Source organism: Coregonus lavaretus, assembly GCF_964263955.1.
Source record: "Coregonus lavaretus genome assembly, chromosome: 5".
In the NCBI taxonomy this organism is placed as follows: Eukaryota; Metazoa; Chordata; class Actinopteri; order Salmoniformes; family Salmonidae; genus Coregonus; species Coregonus lavaretus.
Window position 1 is genome coordinate 70,730,650 of NC_139992.1, and position 14,034 is coordinate 70,744,683.

At 44.5% G+C, this 14,034-nt stretch overlaps 1 protein-coding gene across 2 annotated transcripts; it reads left to right on the plus strand.

Annotated features, from left to right (window-relative positions):
• The first annotated feature begins 5,644 nt into the window (after positions 1-5,644).
• ndufv3 (NADH:ubiquinone oxidoreductase subunit V3) lies at positions 5,645-13,769 on the plus strand. Of its 2 annotated transcripts, none has more exons than XM_084161866.1 (4): positions 5,645-5,713; positions 6,208-6,313; positions 6,833-8,308; positions 13,430-13,769. In XM_084161866.1, the coding sequence occupies exons 1-4, from the start codon at positions 5,669-5,671 to the stop codon at positions 13,597-13,599; spliced, it is 1,797 nt and encodes a 598-aa protein (XP_084017992.1). In that variant the 5' UTR covers positions 5,645-5,668; the 3' UTR covers positions 13,600-13,769. The 2 variants fall into 2 exon arrangements, with proteins under 2 accessions (XP_084017992.1, XP_084017991.1); XM_084161865.1 differs by having other exon boundaries at positions 5,648-5,713; positions 6,208-6,319.
• The last annotated feature ends 265 nt before the right edge of the window (positions 13,770-14,034 follow it).

A 14,034-nucleotide genomic window follows, 5' to 3' on the forward strand; every position in this document is an offset into this window, starting at 1 on the left:
ACTTTTGTCTCCGTTGCATCTTTCATCCGAAGTGGACCAATATCTTCTAAGTCATCATTGTACTTCACATGCAATGCTTGAGTCAAGAGACTACCCATATACAATCAGTGGCTGGATGGGATACTTCCTGGGTGTCTCGGTTTATTAGGTACACCCATCTAGTACCGGGTCGGACCCCCCTTTGCCTCCAGAACAGCCTGAATTCTTCAGGGCATGGAAACGTTGCTCAATAGGTATCAAGGGCCCTAACGTGTGCCAGGAAAATATTTCCCACACCATCGCCAACAGCCTGTACCGTTGACACCAGACAGGATGGGGACATGGAGTCATGCTGCTTATGTAAAATCCTGACTCTGACAGCAGCATGACACAACAGGAACCGGGATTTGTTGGACCAGGCAACGTTTTTCCACTCAATTGTCCAGTGTTGGTGATAGCGTGCCCATTGGAGCCGCTTCTTGCTGACAGGTGTATAAAATCGAGCACACAGCCATGCAATCTTCATAGAAAAACATTGGCAGTAGAATGGCCTTACGAAGAGCTCAGTGACTTTCAACGTGGCACCGTCATAGGATGCCACCTTTCCAACAAGTCAGTTCATCAAATTTCTGCCCTTCTAGAGCTTCCCCGGTCAACTGTAAGTGCTGATATTGTGAAGTGGAAACGTCTAGGATCGACAACGGCTCAGCCGTGAAGTGGTAGACCACACAAGCTAATATAAAGGCGAAAGAAACACAAACCTATTTAGGCGAGGTGCTGGCTGACGGCGTAAAACAATTGAAAAAGAAAAGGAAAGCCGCACACTCTAGGAGCTCAGATGCAATAATTTAATATCCTAATAACCAACGTTTCGACAGACAAGCTGTCTTCATCAGGATGTAATGACAAACACTGCGGGTCACTAGTTTATATAATGTCAAAGGAAACACGCAGGTGTCTAATCATGGCCGGGTGTGGCCTAATAGCATTGGTTAATTCACAGATAAAAACAACACACAAAAAACATGGGTAGCATATGATCATAGATACTTGGCTACATAGACCCACAAACATTTACAATGAATAGCAAAATCACAAGAATGGCTTCACATCAAAGTCTACGTTGAGACCGAAGGGAGCAAGGGTCTTTAAATTAAAGATCGACAGCCTCTCGTTTTAACAATAAGTTGTCGAGGTCGCCCCCTCTCCTAGAGAGCACAAGAACTGTTCGTCAGGAGCTTCATGAATTGGGTTTCCATGGCCGAGCAGCCGCACACAAGCTTAAGATCACCATGTCCAATGCCAAGCGTTGGCTGGAGTGGTGTAAAGCTTGCCGCCATTGGACTCTGGAGCAATGGAAATACGTTCTCTGAAGTGATGAATCACGCTTCACCATCTGGCAGTCCGATGGACGAATCTGGGTTTGGTGGATGCCAGTAGAACGCTACCTGCCCGAATGCATAGTGCGACCTGTAAAGTTTGGTGGAGAAGGAATAATGGTCTGGGGCTGTTTTTCATGGTTCATGCTAGGCCCCTTAGTTCCAGTGAAAGGAAATCTTAACGCTACAGCGTACAATGGCATTCTAGACGATTCTGTGCTTCCAACTTTGTTTGCAACGCCAGGGTTGTGGGTTCGATTCCCACGGGGGGCCAGTATACAAAAAAAAATGTATTCACTAACTGTAAGTCGCTCTGGATAAGACCGTCTGCTAAATGACTAAAATGTAAAAATGTAAATGTAAATTTGGAAAGGCACACACCTGTCTATATAAGGTCCCACAGTTCACAGTGCATGTCAGAGCAAAAACCAAGCCATGAGGTCGAAGGAATTGTCCGTAGAGCTCCGAGACAGGATTGGGTTGAGGCACAGATCTGGGGAAGGGTACCAAAAAATGTCTGCAGCATTGAAGGTCCCCAAGAGAACCACCCAGAAGGACAACCATCTCTGCAGCACTCTCTGGGCTGAATGCCAAGCGTCACGTCTGGAGGAAACCTGGCACCATCCTTACGGTGAAGGGTGGTGGCAGCATCATGCTGTGGGGATGTTTTTCAGCAGCAGGGACTGGGAGACTAGTCAGGATCAAGGGAAATATGAACGGAGCAAAGTACAGAGAGATCCTTGATGAAAACCTGCTCCAGAGCGCTCAGGACCTCAGACTGGGGAGAAGGTTCACCTTCCAACAGGACAACGACCCTAAGCACACAGTCAAGACAAAGCAGGAGTGGCTTCAGGACAAGTCTCTGAATGTCCTTGAGTGGCCCAGCCAGAGCCCGGACTTGAACCCAATCTAACATCTCTGGAGAGACCTGAAAATAGCTGTGCAGCGACGCTCCCCATCCAACCTGACAGAGCTTGAGAGGATCTGCAGAGAAGAATGGGAGAAACTCCCCAAATACAGGTGTGCCAAGCTTGTAGCGTCATACCCAAGAAGACTTGAGGCTGTAATCGCTGCCAAAGGTGCTTCAACAAAGTACTGAGTAAAGGGTCTTAATACTTATGTAAATGTAATATTTACGGTTTTTATATTTGCAAAAAAATCTAAAAAACAGTTTTTGCTTTGTCATTATGGGGTATTGTGTGTAGATTGATGAGGGGAAAAAACAATATAAATCAATTTTAGAATATGGCTGTAACTTAACAAAATGTGGAAAAAGTCAAGGGGTCTGAATACTTTCCGAATGCAATGTATTACTGACTTCACAGGTCATTTGATTAGTCATGTACAACAGATTATTTAGTGGAACAAAACTGTTTTTGTTTTGTATGGGAAAACATTGAGCCCACAAGTCCTTTGTGAGCTAGCTAGCCAGCTAGTTAATGTTAGCTCACTGTTCGTGTAGTCACTTTTCCACGTGGTGACATGCTATCTAATGTTAGCCGACCAGGGCAGGAATATTTAGCTAACATTTAGCTACCTAGTTACATTAGTGCATCGTTTGTGTAGTCAGACACGGGTGGTGACATGCTAACTAGTCCAGGTCAGGGATATACAACGTTAGCTAGTTAGCGCTAATCGCTAACGTTAGGCACATTCGCTAGCATGTCACCGCCTGTCAGGAAAGTCTGATTACACCACAGTGAGATACGGTGCAATCAAAGATTTGTATAACTAAACCTATCTGTGGTGCAACGTTAGTTAATGTAGCCAACTAGCCAACCAAGGTGCCTAACTAGCTAGCCCACCAGGGCAAGGGTATAGCTAGCTAGCTAAATATCGCCTGGTGGGCTAGCTAGTTAGGCTACACAAACCCTGAGCTAACGTTAACTAGCTGGCTAGCTCACAAAGGACTTAATAATAAGGTCACAACAGTCATTATGCTGGTTTTCTTTTTACTTGTAAGTAAGGTAACGTGTGTTGTACAGGTAACTACAGTCGGTCATTATCTAGCTAGCAAATTTTCACAAGCACGTAGCTAACCACAGATCTTTGACCTAACCAAAATAGCTTGTTACCAGCTAGCAAACAGGGCTTACTTTATCACATGGCTCCAGCGACACCACTCGATTACAGAGGTCGGAAAACGATAAAATGCAGACGTGATTATCGGAGTAGTGGTTATAATCCGGTACATATCACAGAACCATCCTTGCTTCAGATTGATGGGGAGAACTAAGATTAGCTAGTTCGCTACAAAAGCCAGAGGGATGATGTCAAAGTTTGCGACAGGATATGTAGTTCTGTATGATAGCCACATTAGCGGCTAATTAGCATTAATGTCCTTTTGAGTTTTGATTCTGAGTCTTTACCTGACAAAGTAATGTTAGGACATATCTTGTAAGAGCTTTTGTTCTGAACCCACTACGGTGTTTCAGGTGCCAAGCTTATGGTCTTGTTAAAGCAGTGCAGGAGGGATATCCTAGATGTGAGAAGTGTGCAGGAGGTTGACTCCCGAGTGGCGCAGTGGTCTAAGGCACTGCATCGCAGTGCTAGCTGTGCCACTAGAGATCCTGGTTCGAGTCCAGGCTCTGTCGCAACCGGGAGACCCATGGGCGGCGCACAATTGGTCCAGCGTCGTCCAAGGTAGGGGAGGGTTTGGCCGGCAGGGATGTGGGTTCGTTTCCCACGGGGGGCCAGTATGGAAAAAACAAAACAAAAACGATGCATTCACTAACTGTAAGTCGCTCTTGATAAGAGCGTCTGCTAAATGACTAAAATGTAAATGTTGAGGTTGCCAGGGTCAGAGTAGTAAAGAGGGTGTTATATGCTGAGGCAGTGAAGGGAGTAGAGGAAGATGGGTCATGGGTGAGGGATCCTAAGAGGCTCCAGTTGAATAGTCGACCTTTGTCAGTACAGAGTGTTGGGTTCTATTTTTCTCATAATTGGATCTGTATGTGATGAATAACTTAGAAGGAATGCATTAATGAGGAGCATAGGTTTGTACTATACTGATATAAATTGTTTCACATAACAGGCTGTGGTCCTCTGTAGCTCAGCTGGTAGAGCACGGCGCTTGTAACGCCAAGGTAGTGGGTTCGATCCCCGGGACCACCCATACACAAAAATGTATGCACGCACGACTGTAAGTCGCTTTGGATAAAAAGCGTCTGCTAAATGGCATATTATTATTATTATTATTATTCATGTAAGGAACGTTAGGGGTAGGACAGATAAGACTTGTATTTCTTACAGATACGAACACTCTCTCTTTGTTGTCTGTGAAACCGTCCATGAACGTGGGTACATGGAGTACAGATTGGAGGGGTGTCTTTTGGGTGCTGACTCCACAGGTTATTATGATAGCAACTTATGCCTGGGAACGGTGGAGCGCCAAGGGGTGGAGCGCCAAGGGGTGGGACTAACCCGTGCGCCAATGGATTGGCTGAGTAAAGTCTAAACCACACTCAGTCCTTTACTCTGATTGGCCAACAGAAGAGGTGGGAACTCTCTGTCAGAGTATTTGAGAAAGTACCTGTAAACAATGGTTTAGTTCTCTGAGTGCCCTGCGATGTATTTCAGTGGACCCGTATATACGAACCTTCATACTTATCATACATACATTTTGCATATAATAAATTAAGCTTGGATTGAAGATCTCTTGATTCTTATTCCAATACCAGATTTGAATTATGCAATTTCTAACAAGAGTAATAAGCCTACGAATGAAATGTACTTCAGTAAGGTTGGCGTTTTAGCGTTCATTGCCATGGTTATCAACTATACTGCAGAAATGGAATGTAAATCACAGAAAATAGGTATTGTGGTGGCAGCTGCTGCAAAGTACTTGGGTTTACAAGATTGTACTGCTGAGGAGTTCCAGGGAGTGTTGAAAGGTAGTGTCCCATTCTCCCAGGTTGTTGGCCTGGGGTAGGATCAGAAATAGACACCCAGGCTAATGAATGCTGCATTTACAATGCAAAACAATGGGATGCATTTATTGCTGTGCAGGTTCTCAAGGCCCCTCTGCAACTGCACCCTGCACCAAGGCGGAGGAGAAAAGAAGGCAAAGTAGTGAAATGGGGTGATGGGTTTTATTAAGTGAAGGGTTAGTTGGCAGGTTATTATTATTATTTTTATCCCGTTTTGTATCACAAAGTGTAATGGATTTACACTCTCCAGTCTAGTTGGTGGCGGTAATGTAACTTTTGGTTGCCAAACGCCATTTAAAAAACGATGATCGTGTTTCCGCCAATGATGTGTATATACACGTCATTGGTTTCCACACAGAAAATAATAGAGGAAGAACCAAAATGGCGACCTCCTTACTTCGGCTTGGACGACTGGGGTCTCTCAAGGTAATATGCTTTGGTTATTGTCTAAATATGTTGTTATTCAGTTGTCATTTCGATTATTTCAGAAATAATGTATTCTTTAGTTGATTGGTTTGTAATCAACGTAACCGTTTTTTTTTTCGACCGTCCTGTTGACCTGAGTTGGACTACTAGTTAGCTAGCTAAAGTTAGCTAGAGAGATAATACTTTCCATCCTCACGTTTTGAGACTGGGCTTCACCTATGGCTTTTTATTTAGACATAAATTGTAGTGATGACATATTTATAATGCATAATAAAAATACCTGCTCATTCTGAGTTAAGCTACCCAACTTGCTAGGTGACACATTAGATAACTTGAGCCATGGCATGGATGCTTAGGCTGGTCTCAGATCTGTTTGTCATGCCAAACATGGTAAGCATGACAATTCCATAAGGAGGGCAGAAATAGACTGACACCAGGCTTATGAACGATGCATTTACAATGCAAAACAATTGAATGCATTTATTTCTGTGCAGGCGCTCCAGCGAGAGAGCTGGGGCCTTTTGAGGAGCCCCTCTGTGGCTGCATTCTGCACCAAGGCGGAGGAGCCAAAGAAAGCTGTTAAAAAGGCGAAGGCTGCAAGTAAGCGTACGGGTATTCCTTTGTTTTGTTTACGTCAGTGTTTCCCAACTCCTCGATAACCCCCAACATCACATTTTGGTTGTAGTCCCATACAAACTCACCTGATTCAATTTATTGAGGGCTTGGTGATTAGTTGACAGGTTGACTCCGGTGTGCTTGTCTGGGGTAAAAAGAAACGTGTGCTGTTGGGGTACTCAAGGACTGGAGTTGGGAAACACTGGTTTATATTATGTGCCATTGCTAGGTCCTTCTTATTCTCCCCTAAATTGCTTATCTTGAATGACATTTCTCTCTCTGGTATAGCCCACATTTGGATTATCTCCTTGATTCGAACTATGTGCCAACAAACTTTCTCCAATGACCAAATTCCTGGAATCTTACAGATAAATCATTACCATTTCCTAAAGCCAATTGTACTTCTGGAGTTCCACAGAAGCATTGGGGTTAGGAGGTGAGTTTTCTGTATGTTGTTTGTTATTGGTAGTTCTATGTAACCTGTCCCATTTACCATTTCCTCAGCCCTAGAGGCCTCAGAAGAGAGGGCAGCACTACTAGCCTACAAGACCGCAGTTGCCTTCCCCATTAAGCTTTCAACCTCAGGACTTTTCCCAGCACAGGCTCTAGGTGAAATCGAAACAATGGCTAGCCCTGTCACTGCCGAAACAATAGTAGTTGCAGCTGCCGCAGCTGCAGAACCAGCTCCCATTTCCACAAGCCATGCCGAAGCTATGCCTGCTGAAATTGCTGTGGCTGAAGAAATAGCTAGTCCTGCTATCAATGTAGTTTCTCCAGTTGTAGAGGCGGCTGAGTCTGCTCCTACTTCTGAGAGTGTTGCAGAGACTGCAGCTCCTGTAGCAGAGGAGGCTGCAGCACCAGAAACACCAGTAGTAGAAGTCGCTGCACCAGTTGCAGAGGCTGCACCAGTCGCCAATGCTGTTGCTAATGAAGCCGCCCCATTTGAAACAGTCGCGGCAGAGGCTCCTTCAGTTGCGGAGGCTGTCACCAAACCTGCCCCAGTCGCTGACATTGCTGCTCCCATCGTCGATTCTGCTCCACCTGTGATTGATGCCACCACCGAAATCGTGGATGCCGCTTCCCCAGTCGCTGAGCTTGTTGTTGCTTTAAGTTCTGTAGCAGCCTCTGCCGAACCACCCGGAGTGGCTACTGCGGCCTCCACTGAACCCAGAGCCCCATCAGCTGATTCGTCCTCCTCATCCAGTGATTCTGACTCAGACTCAGACTCTGACTCTGACTCTGATGACGAGAAGTCTGAAGTGAAATCAAAGGTAAAACCAGAAATCCAAGTAGAAGAAGCTGCAGAAAAGGAAGCCGTGGCTGTGGCCAGCAAAGCTGAGAAGGCAGTGGTGGCAGCGCCCTCTGAAGCCAACCTTGTGGTCACTGCTGAAGCTGTGCAAGAAGCTACACCTGAAGTGACTCTGGATGCAGTTCCTGAAGCTAAGGAAAAAGCACCAGAAGATGTAGCCGAAGAGGTTCAAGTGGCCACTCCAGAGGTTGAAAGTGCTGAGCTGGTTGACCCCGCCCCAGTCCTGGAAGCAGCCCCAGCTGAAGCTGCCCCTGAGATCGCTGCTGCCCCAGAGGTTGAAGTGACCACTCCAGAAGTCGCGGCTGCAGTAGAAGCCACTCCAGAAGTTGTTCCAGAAGCTGCACATGAGGCTCAAGTAGCAGCGGAAGAAGTATCTGAATCTGCTCCTGCAGAAGTTGTCACTGAAGCCTGTCCTGCTGCTGAAACTGCTCCTGTGGAAGCTGCGTCAGAAGCCCCCCTTGAAGCCGCAGCAGAAGCTGCACCAGCCGAGGCTGTTGCTGAAGCTGCCCCAGTTGAAGCTGGCACAGAGGAGCTGGTAAATGCCGCCCCTGTTGTAGCTGAAGCTGCTACGGAGGAGCTGATAGACACCGCCCTTGTAGTGACTGAAGCAGCAGGAGAGGAGCTGATTGCAGAGGCCCCGGCTGATGCAGTACCGATTGAGGCTTCTGAGGGTATACACCACACCTCCATAAAACCCTACTATTTCTCTCCTCTGTGGACCTTTCCAACCACAGATGGCCATATTTCTTCTACATTTTGTTATTCATAACCGGTACTGTTAAATGTTAATACGCTGTAAAGTGCCTCACATAAGTGCTTTTGCTTTAGCTGTAGCTTTATAACATTTTTTTCTCCCAGTAATTTTATTATGCCATTTAATTTGTTGTAGCTAGCTTTCTTGCCATGTGTAAACCAAAATTTTAAAGTGAAAGTAGACTCCTAATTTCACACAACATGATCATTTTGGCTACTTCAGGCTACTTCATGTAATGCATGTTTGTATTACATGCTGCATTTCAACTCAGCCCTGCTTGCCTTGCATTTACCTCTCTCCTTGTGCACTGATGGTTCTCAGTTGGGACTTAGGATCTATATTTGCATATAGAATGTTATTTACATAGCCTTTTTATTAAAACAATTATATATACAGTGGGGAGAACAAGTATTTGATACACTGCCGATTTTGCAGGTTTTCCTACTTACAAAGCATGTAGAGGTCTGTAATTTTTAGCATAGGTACACTTCAACTGTGAGAGACGGAATCTAAAAACAAAAATCCAGAAAATCACATTGTATGATTTTTAAGTAATTCATTTGCATTTTATTGCATGACATAAGTATTTGATACATCAGAAAAGCAGAACTTAATATTTGGTACAGAAACCTTTGTTTGCAATTACAGAGATCATACGTTTCCTGTAGGTCTTGATCAGGTTTGCACACACTGCAGCAGGGATTTTGGCCCACTCCTCCATACAGACCTTCTCCAGATCCTTCAGGTTTCGGGGCTGTCGCTGGGCAATACGGACTTTCAGCTCCCTCCAAAGATGTTCTATTGGGTTCAGGTCTGGAGACTGGCTAGGCCACTCCAGGACCTTGAGATGCTTTTTACGGAGCCACTCCTTAGTTGCCCTGGCTGTGTGTTTCGGGTCATTGTCATGCTGGAAGATCCAGCCACGACACATCTTCAATGCTCTTACTGAGGGAAGAAGGTTGTTGGCCAAGATCTCGCGATACATGGCCCCATCCATCCTCCCCTCAATACAGTGCAGTCGTCCTGTCCCCTTTGCAGAAAAGCATCCCCAAAGAATGATGTTTCCACCTCCATGCTTCACGGTTGGGATGGTGTTCTTGGGGTTGTACTCATCCTTCTTCTTCCTCCAAACACGGTGAGTGGAGTTTAGACCAAAAAGCTCTCTTTTTGTCTCATCAGACCACATGACCTTCTCCCATTCCTCCTCTGGATCATCCAGATGGTCATTGGCAAACTTCAGACGGGCCTGGACATGCGCTGGCTTGAGCAGGGGGACCTTGCGTGCGCTGCAGGATTTTAATCCATGACGGCGTAGTGTGTTACTAATGGTTTTCTTTGAGACTGTGGTCCCAGCTCTCTTCAGGTCATTGACCATGTCCTGCCGTGTAGTTCTGGGCTGATCCCTCACCTTCCTCATGATCATTGATGCCCCACGAGGTGAGATCTTGCATGGAGCCCCAGACTGAGGGTGATTGACCGTCATCTTGAACTTCTTCCATTTTCTAATAATTGCGGCAACAGTTGTTGCCTTCTCACCAAGCTGCTTGCCTATTGTCCTGTAGCCCATCCCAGCCTTGTGCAGGTCTACAATTTTATCCCTGATGTTCTTACACAGCTCTCTGGTCTTGGCCATTGTGGAGAGGTTGGAGTCTGTTTGATTGAGTGTGTGGACAGGTGTCTTTTTATACAGGTAGCGAGTTCAAACAGGTGCAGTTAATACAGGTAATGAGTAGAGAACAGGAGGGCTTTCTAAAGAAAAACTAACAGGTCTGTGAGAGCCCGGAATTCTTACTGGTTGGTAGGTGATCAAATACTTATGTCATGCAATAAAATGCAAATTAATTACTTAAAAATCATACAATGTGATTTTCTGGATTTCTGTTTTAGATTCCGTCTCTCACAGTTGAAGTGTACCTATGATAAAAATGACAGACCTCTACATGCTTTGTAAGTAGGAAAACCTGCAAAATCGGCAGTATATCAAATACTTGTTCTCCCCACTGTGTGTGTGTATATATATATATATAATCACACCATCACATTGTTACTGTGAATGTTCGGAGGAGGCTGCGATACATGTTATTTTACTGGCTCACATTGGAATCTTCACACACAACCAAAAAATGGCACTAAACTAATCATTTTACATCATAGTCATTTAGCAGACGTTCTTATCCAGAGCGACTTACAGGAGCAATTAGGGTTAAGTGCCTTGCTCAAGGGCACATCGACAGATTTTTCACCTAGTCGGCTCAGGGATTAGAACCAGTGACCTTTCGGTTACTGGCACAACTCTCTTAACCACTAAGCTACCTGCCGCCCTAATCCTTCTCTGTTTCCTCACTCTTATGACTAGTATATTTTCAATCTCTACTCCCAGAGTGTTTTATATTTATTTTCAGTATTTGGTATATGATATTATGCTCTCTTGTTCATTGACACATTTGTATATTGTATTTCGGTTCTGGGTTGTCGGCTAAGGTTACAGTTGTACAAGCTTATGGTAAGGTTACTGTGTACAAGCGAATGGTAAAGTTAGTGAACCAGCCTCCCACTCTTGACTCCAGCTTGAAGAACAGGAGCTGGGAGTGATTGATCACTCATTGGTTTCCTTTCACTTCTTTCTCTCACTTTTTCTCTCTTGCACTGGAATTGTAGGGATAAGCTAAAGCATGCAATCAATTAATGAAAATGTCTTGAATATGCACATGATTTGGATGTGGAAGGTGTCTTTCTTGGTCTATTTCAGTGTGATTGGATTTGGGACTGTTAATCCTCTTTGCTGTTTACAATAGGCGAGTTGCCCCAACAAAAATATGACATTATTAGTCAACATCTTACGATATTGCAGTAGTATTTTAATAAGGGTCTGAGTTTTAGCCAATTCGTATTTTCAACAAAAACATGACAACCTGTGTATAAAACCTTTTTGATATGGACAAGAATAATCCTACTTCAAGGATAATATTTTTTTGTATGGAATATTCATTTTCTAATTGGCTGTTGGTGCTCTTATGACAAATTTATTGAGTTATCTTAGATTAATTCTGACTATTTTGAGGAAGTGTATACTGGCTACAGCATCTCAAAATAGACAAACTGTGCTATTGCCACTTTTTTTCGAGTACACTCGTTCGGCTCACCTAGCAGAGTTCGGCTAGGCGCTAGCCGAACTGAAGCATGCTGAGGCCTTTAAGGCCATTCACTCCAGGCTCTATAGGGGGATACATCCTTACCACTGTAGGAAATGCCCCAACATAAATTACTTTTGTCAAACTTATAAATATTTAAATTTGCGGCCTTTTAAGATCTTATCAAGCATCACTTTTTGTGGCCAGTGACTATACTGACTGCAAATATGTTTTTTCCTGCCAGCCAGCCAGTGCCTTCGGAAAGTATTCAAACCCCTTGACTTTTTCCACATTTTGTTAGGTTACAGCCGTATTCTAAAATTGATTTAAATTATTTTTTCCCCCTCATCAATCTACACACACTACCCCATAATGACAAAGCAAAAACATATATATATATATATTTTTATTATTGTTATTTATATAAATAAATAAAACTAACATTTACATAAGTATTCAGACCCTTTGCTCAGTACTTTATTGAAGCACCTTTGGCAGCGATTACAGCCTTGAGTCTTCTTGGGTATGACAGTACAAGCTTGGCACACCTGTATTTGGTGAGTTTCTCCCATTCTTTGCTGCAGATCCTCTCAAGCTATGTCAAGTTGGATGGGGAGCGTTGCTGCACAGCTATTTACATGTCTCTCCAGAGATGTTAGATTGGGTTCAAGTCCGGGCTCTGGCTGGGCCACTCAAGGACATTGAGACTTGTCCTGAAGCCACTCCTACGTTGTCTTGGCTGTGTGTTTAGGGTTGTTGTCCTGTTTAAGATGAACCTTCGCCCCAGTCTGAGGTCCTTAGCGCTCTGGAGCAGGTTTTCATCAAGGATCTCTCTACTTTGCTCTGTTCATCTTTCCCTCAATCCTGACTAGTCTCCCAGTCCCTGCCGCTGAAAAACATCCCCACAGCATGATGCTGCCACCACCATGCTTCACCGTAGGGATGGTGCCAGGTTTCCTCCAGACGTGACGCTTGGCATTCTGGCCAAAGAGTTCAATCTTGGTTTCATCAGACCAGAGAATCATGTTTCTCATTGTCTGAGAGTCTTTAGGTGCCTTTTGGCAAACTCCAAGTGGGCTGAAATTTACAATTTACTGAAGAGTGGCTTCCGTCTGGCCACTCTACCATAAAGGCCTGATTGGTGGAGAGCAGCAGGGATGGTTGTCCTTCTGGAAGGTTCTCCCATCTCCACAGAGGAACTTTGGAGCTCTGTCAGAGTGACCATCTGGTTCTTGGTCCCTCCCTGACCAAGGCCCTTCTCTCCTGATTGCTCAGTTTGGCCGGGCGGCCAGCTCTAGGAAGAGTCTTGGTGGTTCCAAACTTGTTCCATTTAAGAATGATGGAGGCCACTGTGTTCTTGGTGACCTTCAATGCTGCAGAATTTTTTTTGGCACACTTGCCCAGATCTGTGCCTCGACACAATCCTGTCCCGGAGCTCTACGGACAATTCCTTCCACCTCATTACTTGGTTTTTGCTCTGACATGCACTGTCAACTGTGGGATCTTATATAGACAGATGTGTGCCTTTCCAAATCATGTCCAGTCAATTGAATTTACCACAAGTGGACTTCAAGTTGTAGAAACATCTCAAGGATGATCAATGGAAACATGATGCACCTGAACTCAATTTTGAGTGTCATAGCAAAGGGTCTGAATACTTATAAAATAAGGTATTTGTTTTTTTATTATTTTTTTATTAGCAAAAAATTCTAAGAACCTGTTTTCACGTCGTCATTATGGGGTATTGTGAGTAGGTTGCTGAGGAAATTGATTAAATGAAAACATTTTAGAATAAGGCTGTAACGTAACAAAATGTGGAAAAGGTCAAGGGGTCTGAATACTTTCCGAAGGCACTGTATGCCTGTGCTTTGTCTCTTATACCCATTTTTGTGTTGTACCCCCTTCAGAGGCGGCAGAGGCACCTCTAGCGCCAGCCCCCGAGCCTTTCGACAACAGTACTTACAAGAACCTCCAGCACCACAGCTACAACCATTACACCTTCGCAGACCTGGACCTGGAGATGGCCAAGTACCGTCTGCCCCAGCCCTCCTCCGGCAGACCCTCCCCCAGGCACTGAGATGGCCCAGCCTGCCTGGACACCAGGCCACATGACCCCAACCCCATGTCCCCAGACCCCGCTGCCCAACACGGGTGTCTTTTTAGAATAATGATTTCCCCCGCTACTTTACGATCCCTAAGAGGTGCTTGTAATTGTTATATGTAATATATTAAACTACACAAAAGGGATCTGAGGCTTTGAGATTTTTGTATTGTTTGAGGTTTTTCTCGTGTAAAAATAAGGGGAAAATATTAAAGATGTCTTATTTTTTGGGATCTGCCTTAGGGGGTCATTTGAATAGTGCTGTGCATGCACATTTTTAAAAATCTACGTTCTATTTTAATTACTCCCGACTTTGACTCTGGGGCTGATTGTACAGTACACATCAGTATGACCTAATTATCACATCAGTACAATCAATACACATCATAGAAGAATTAAGTATGAAAATGT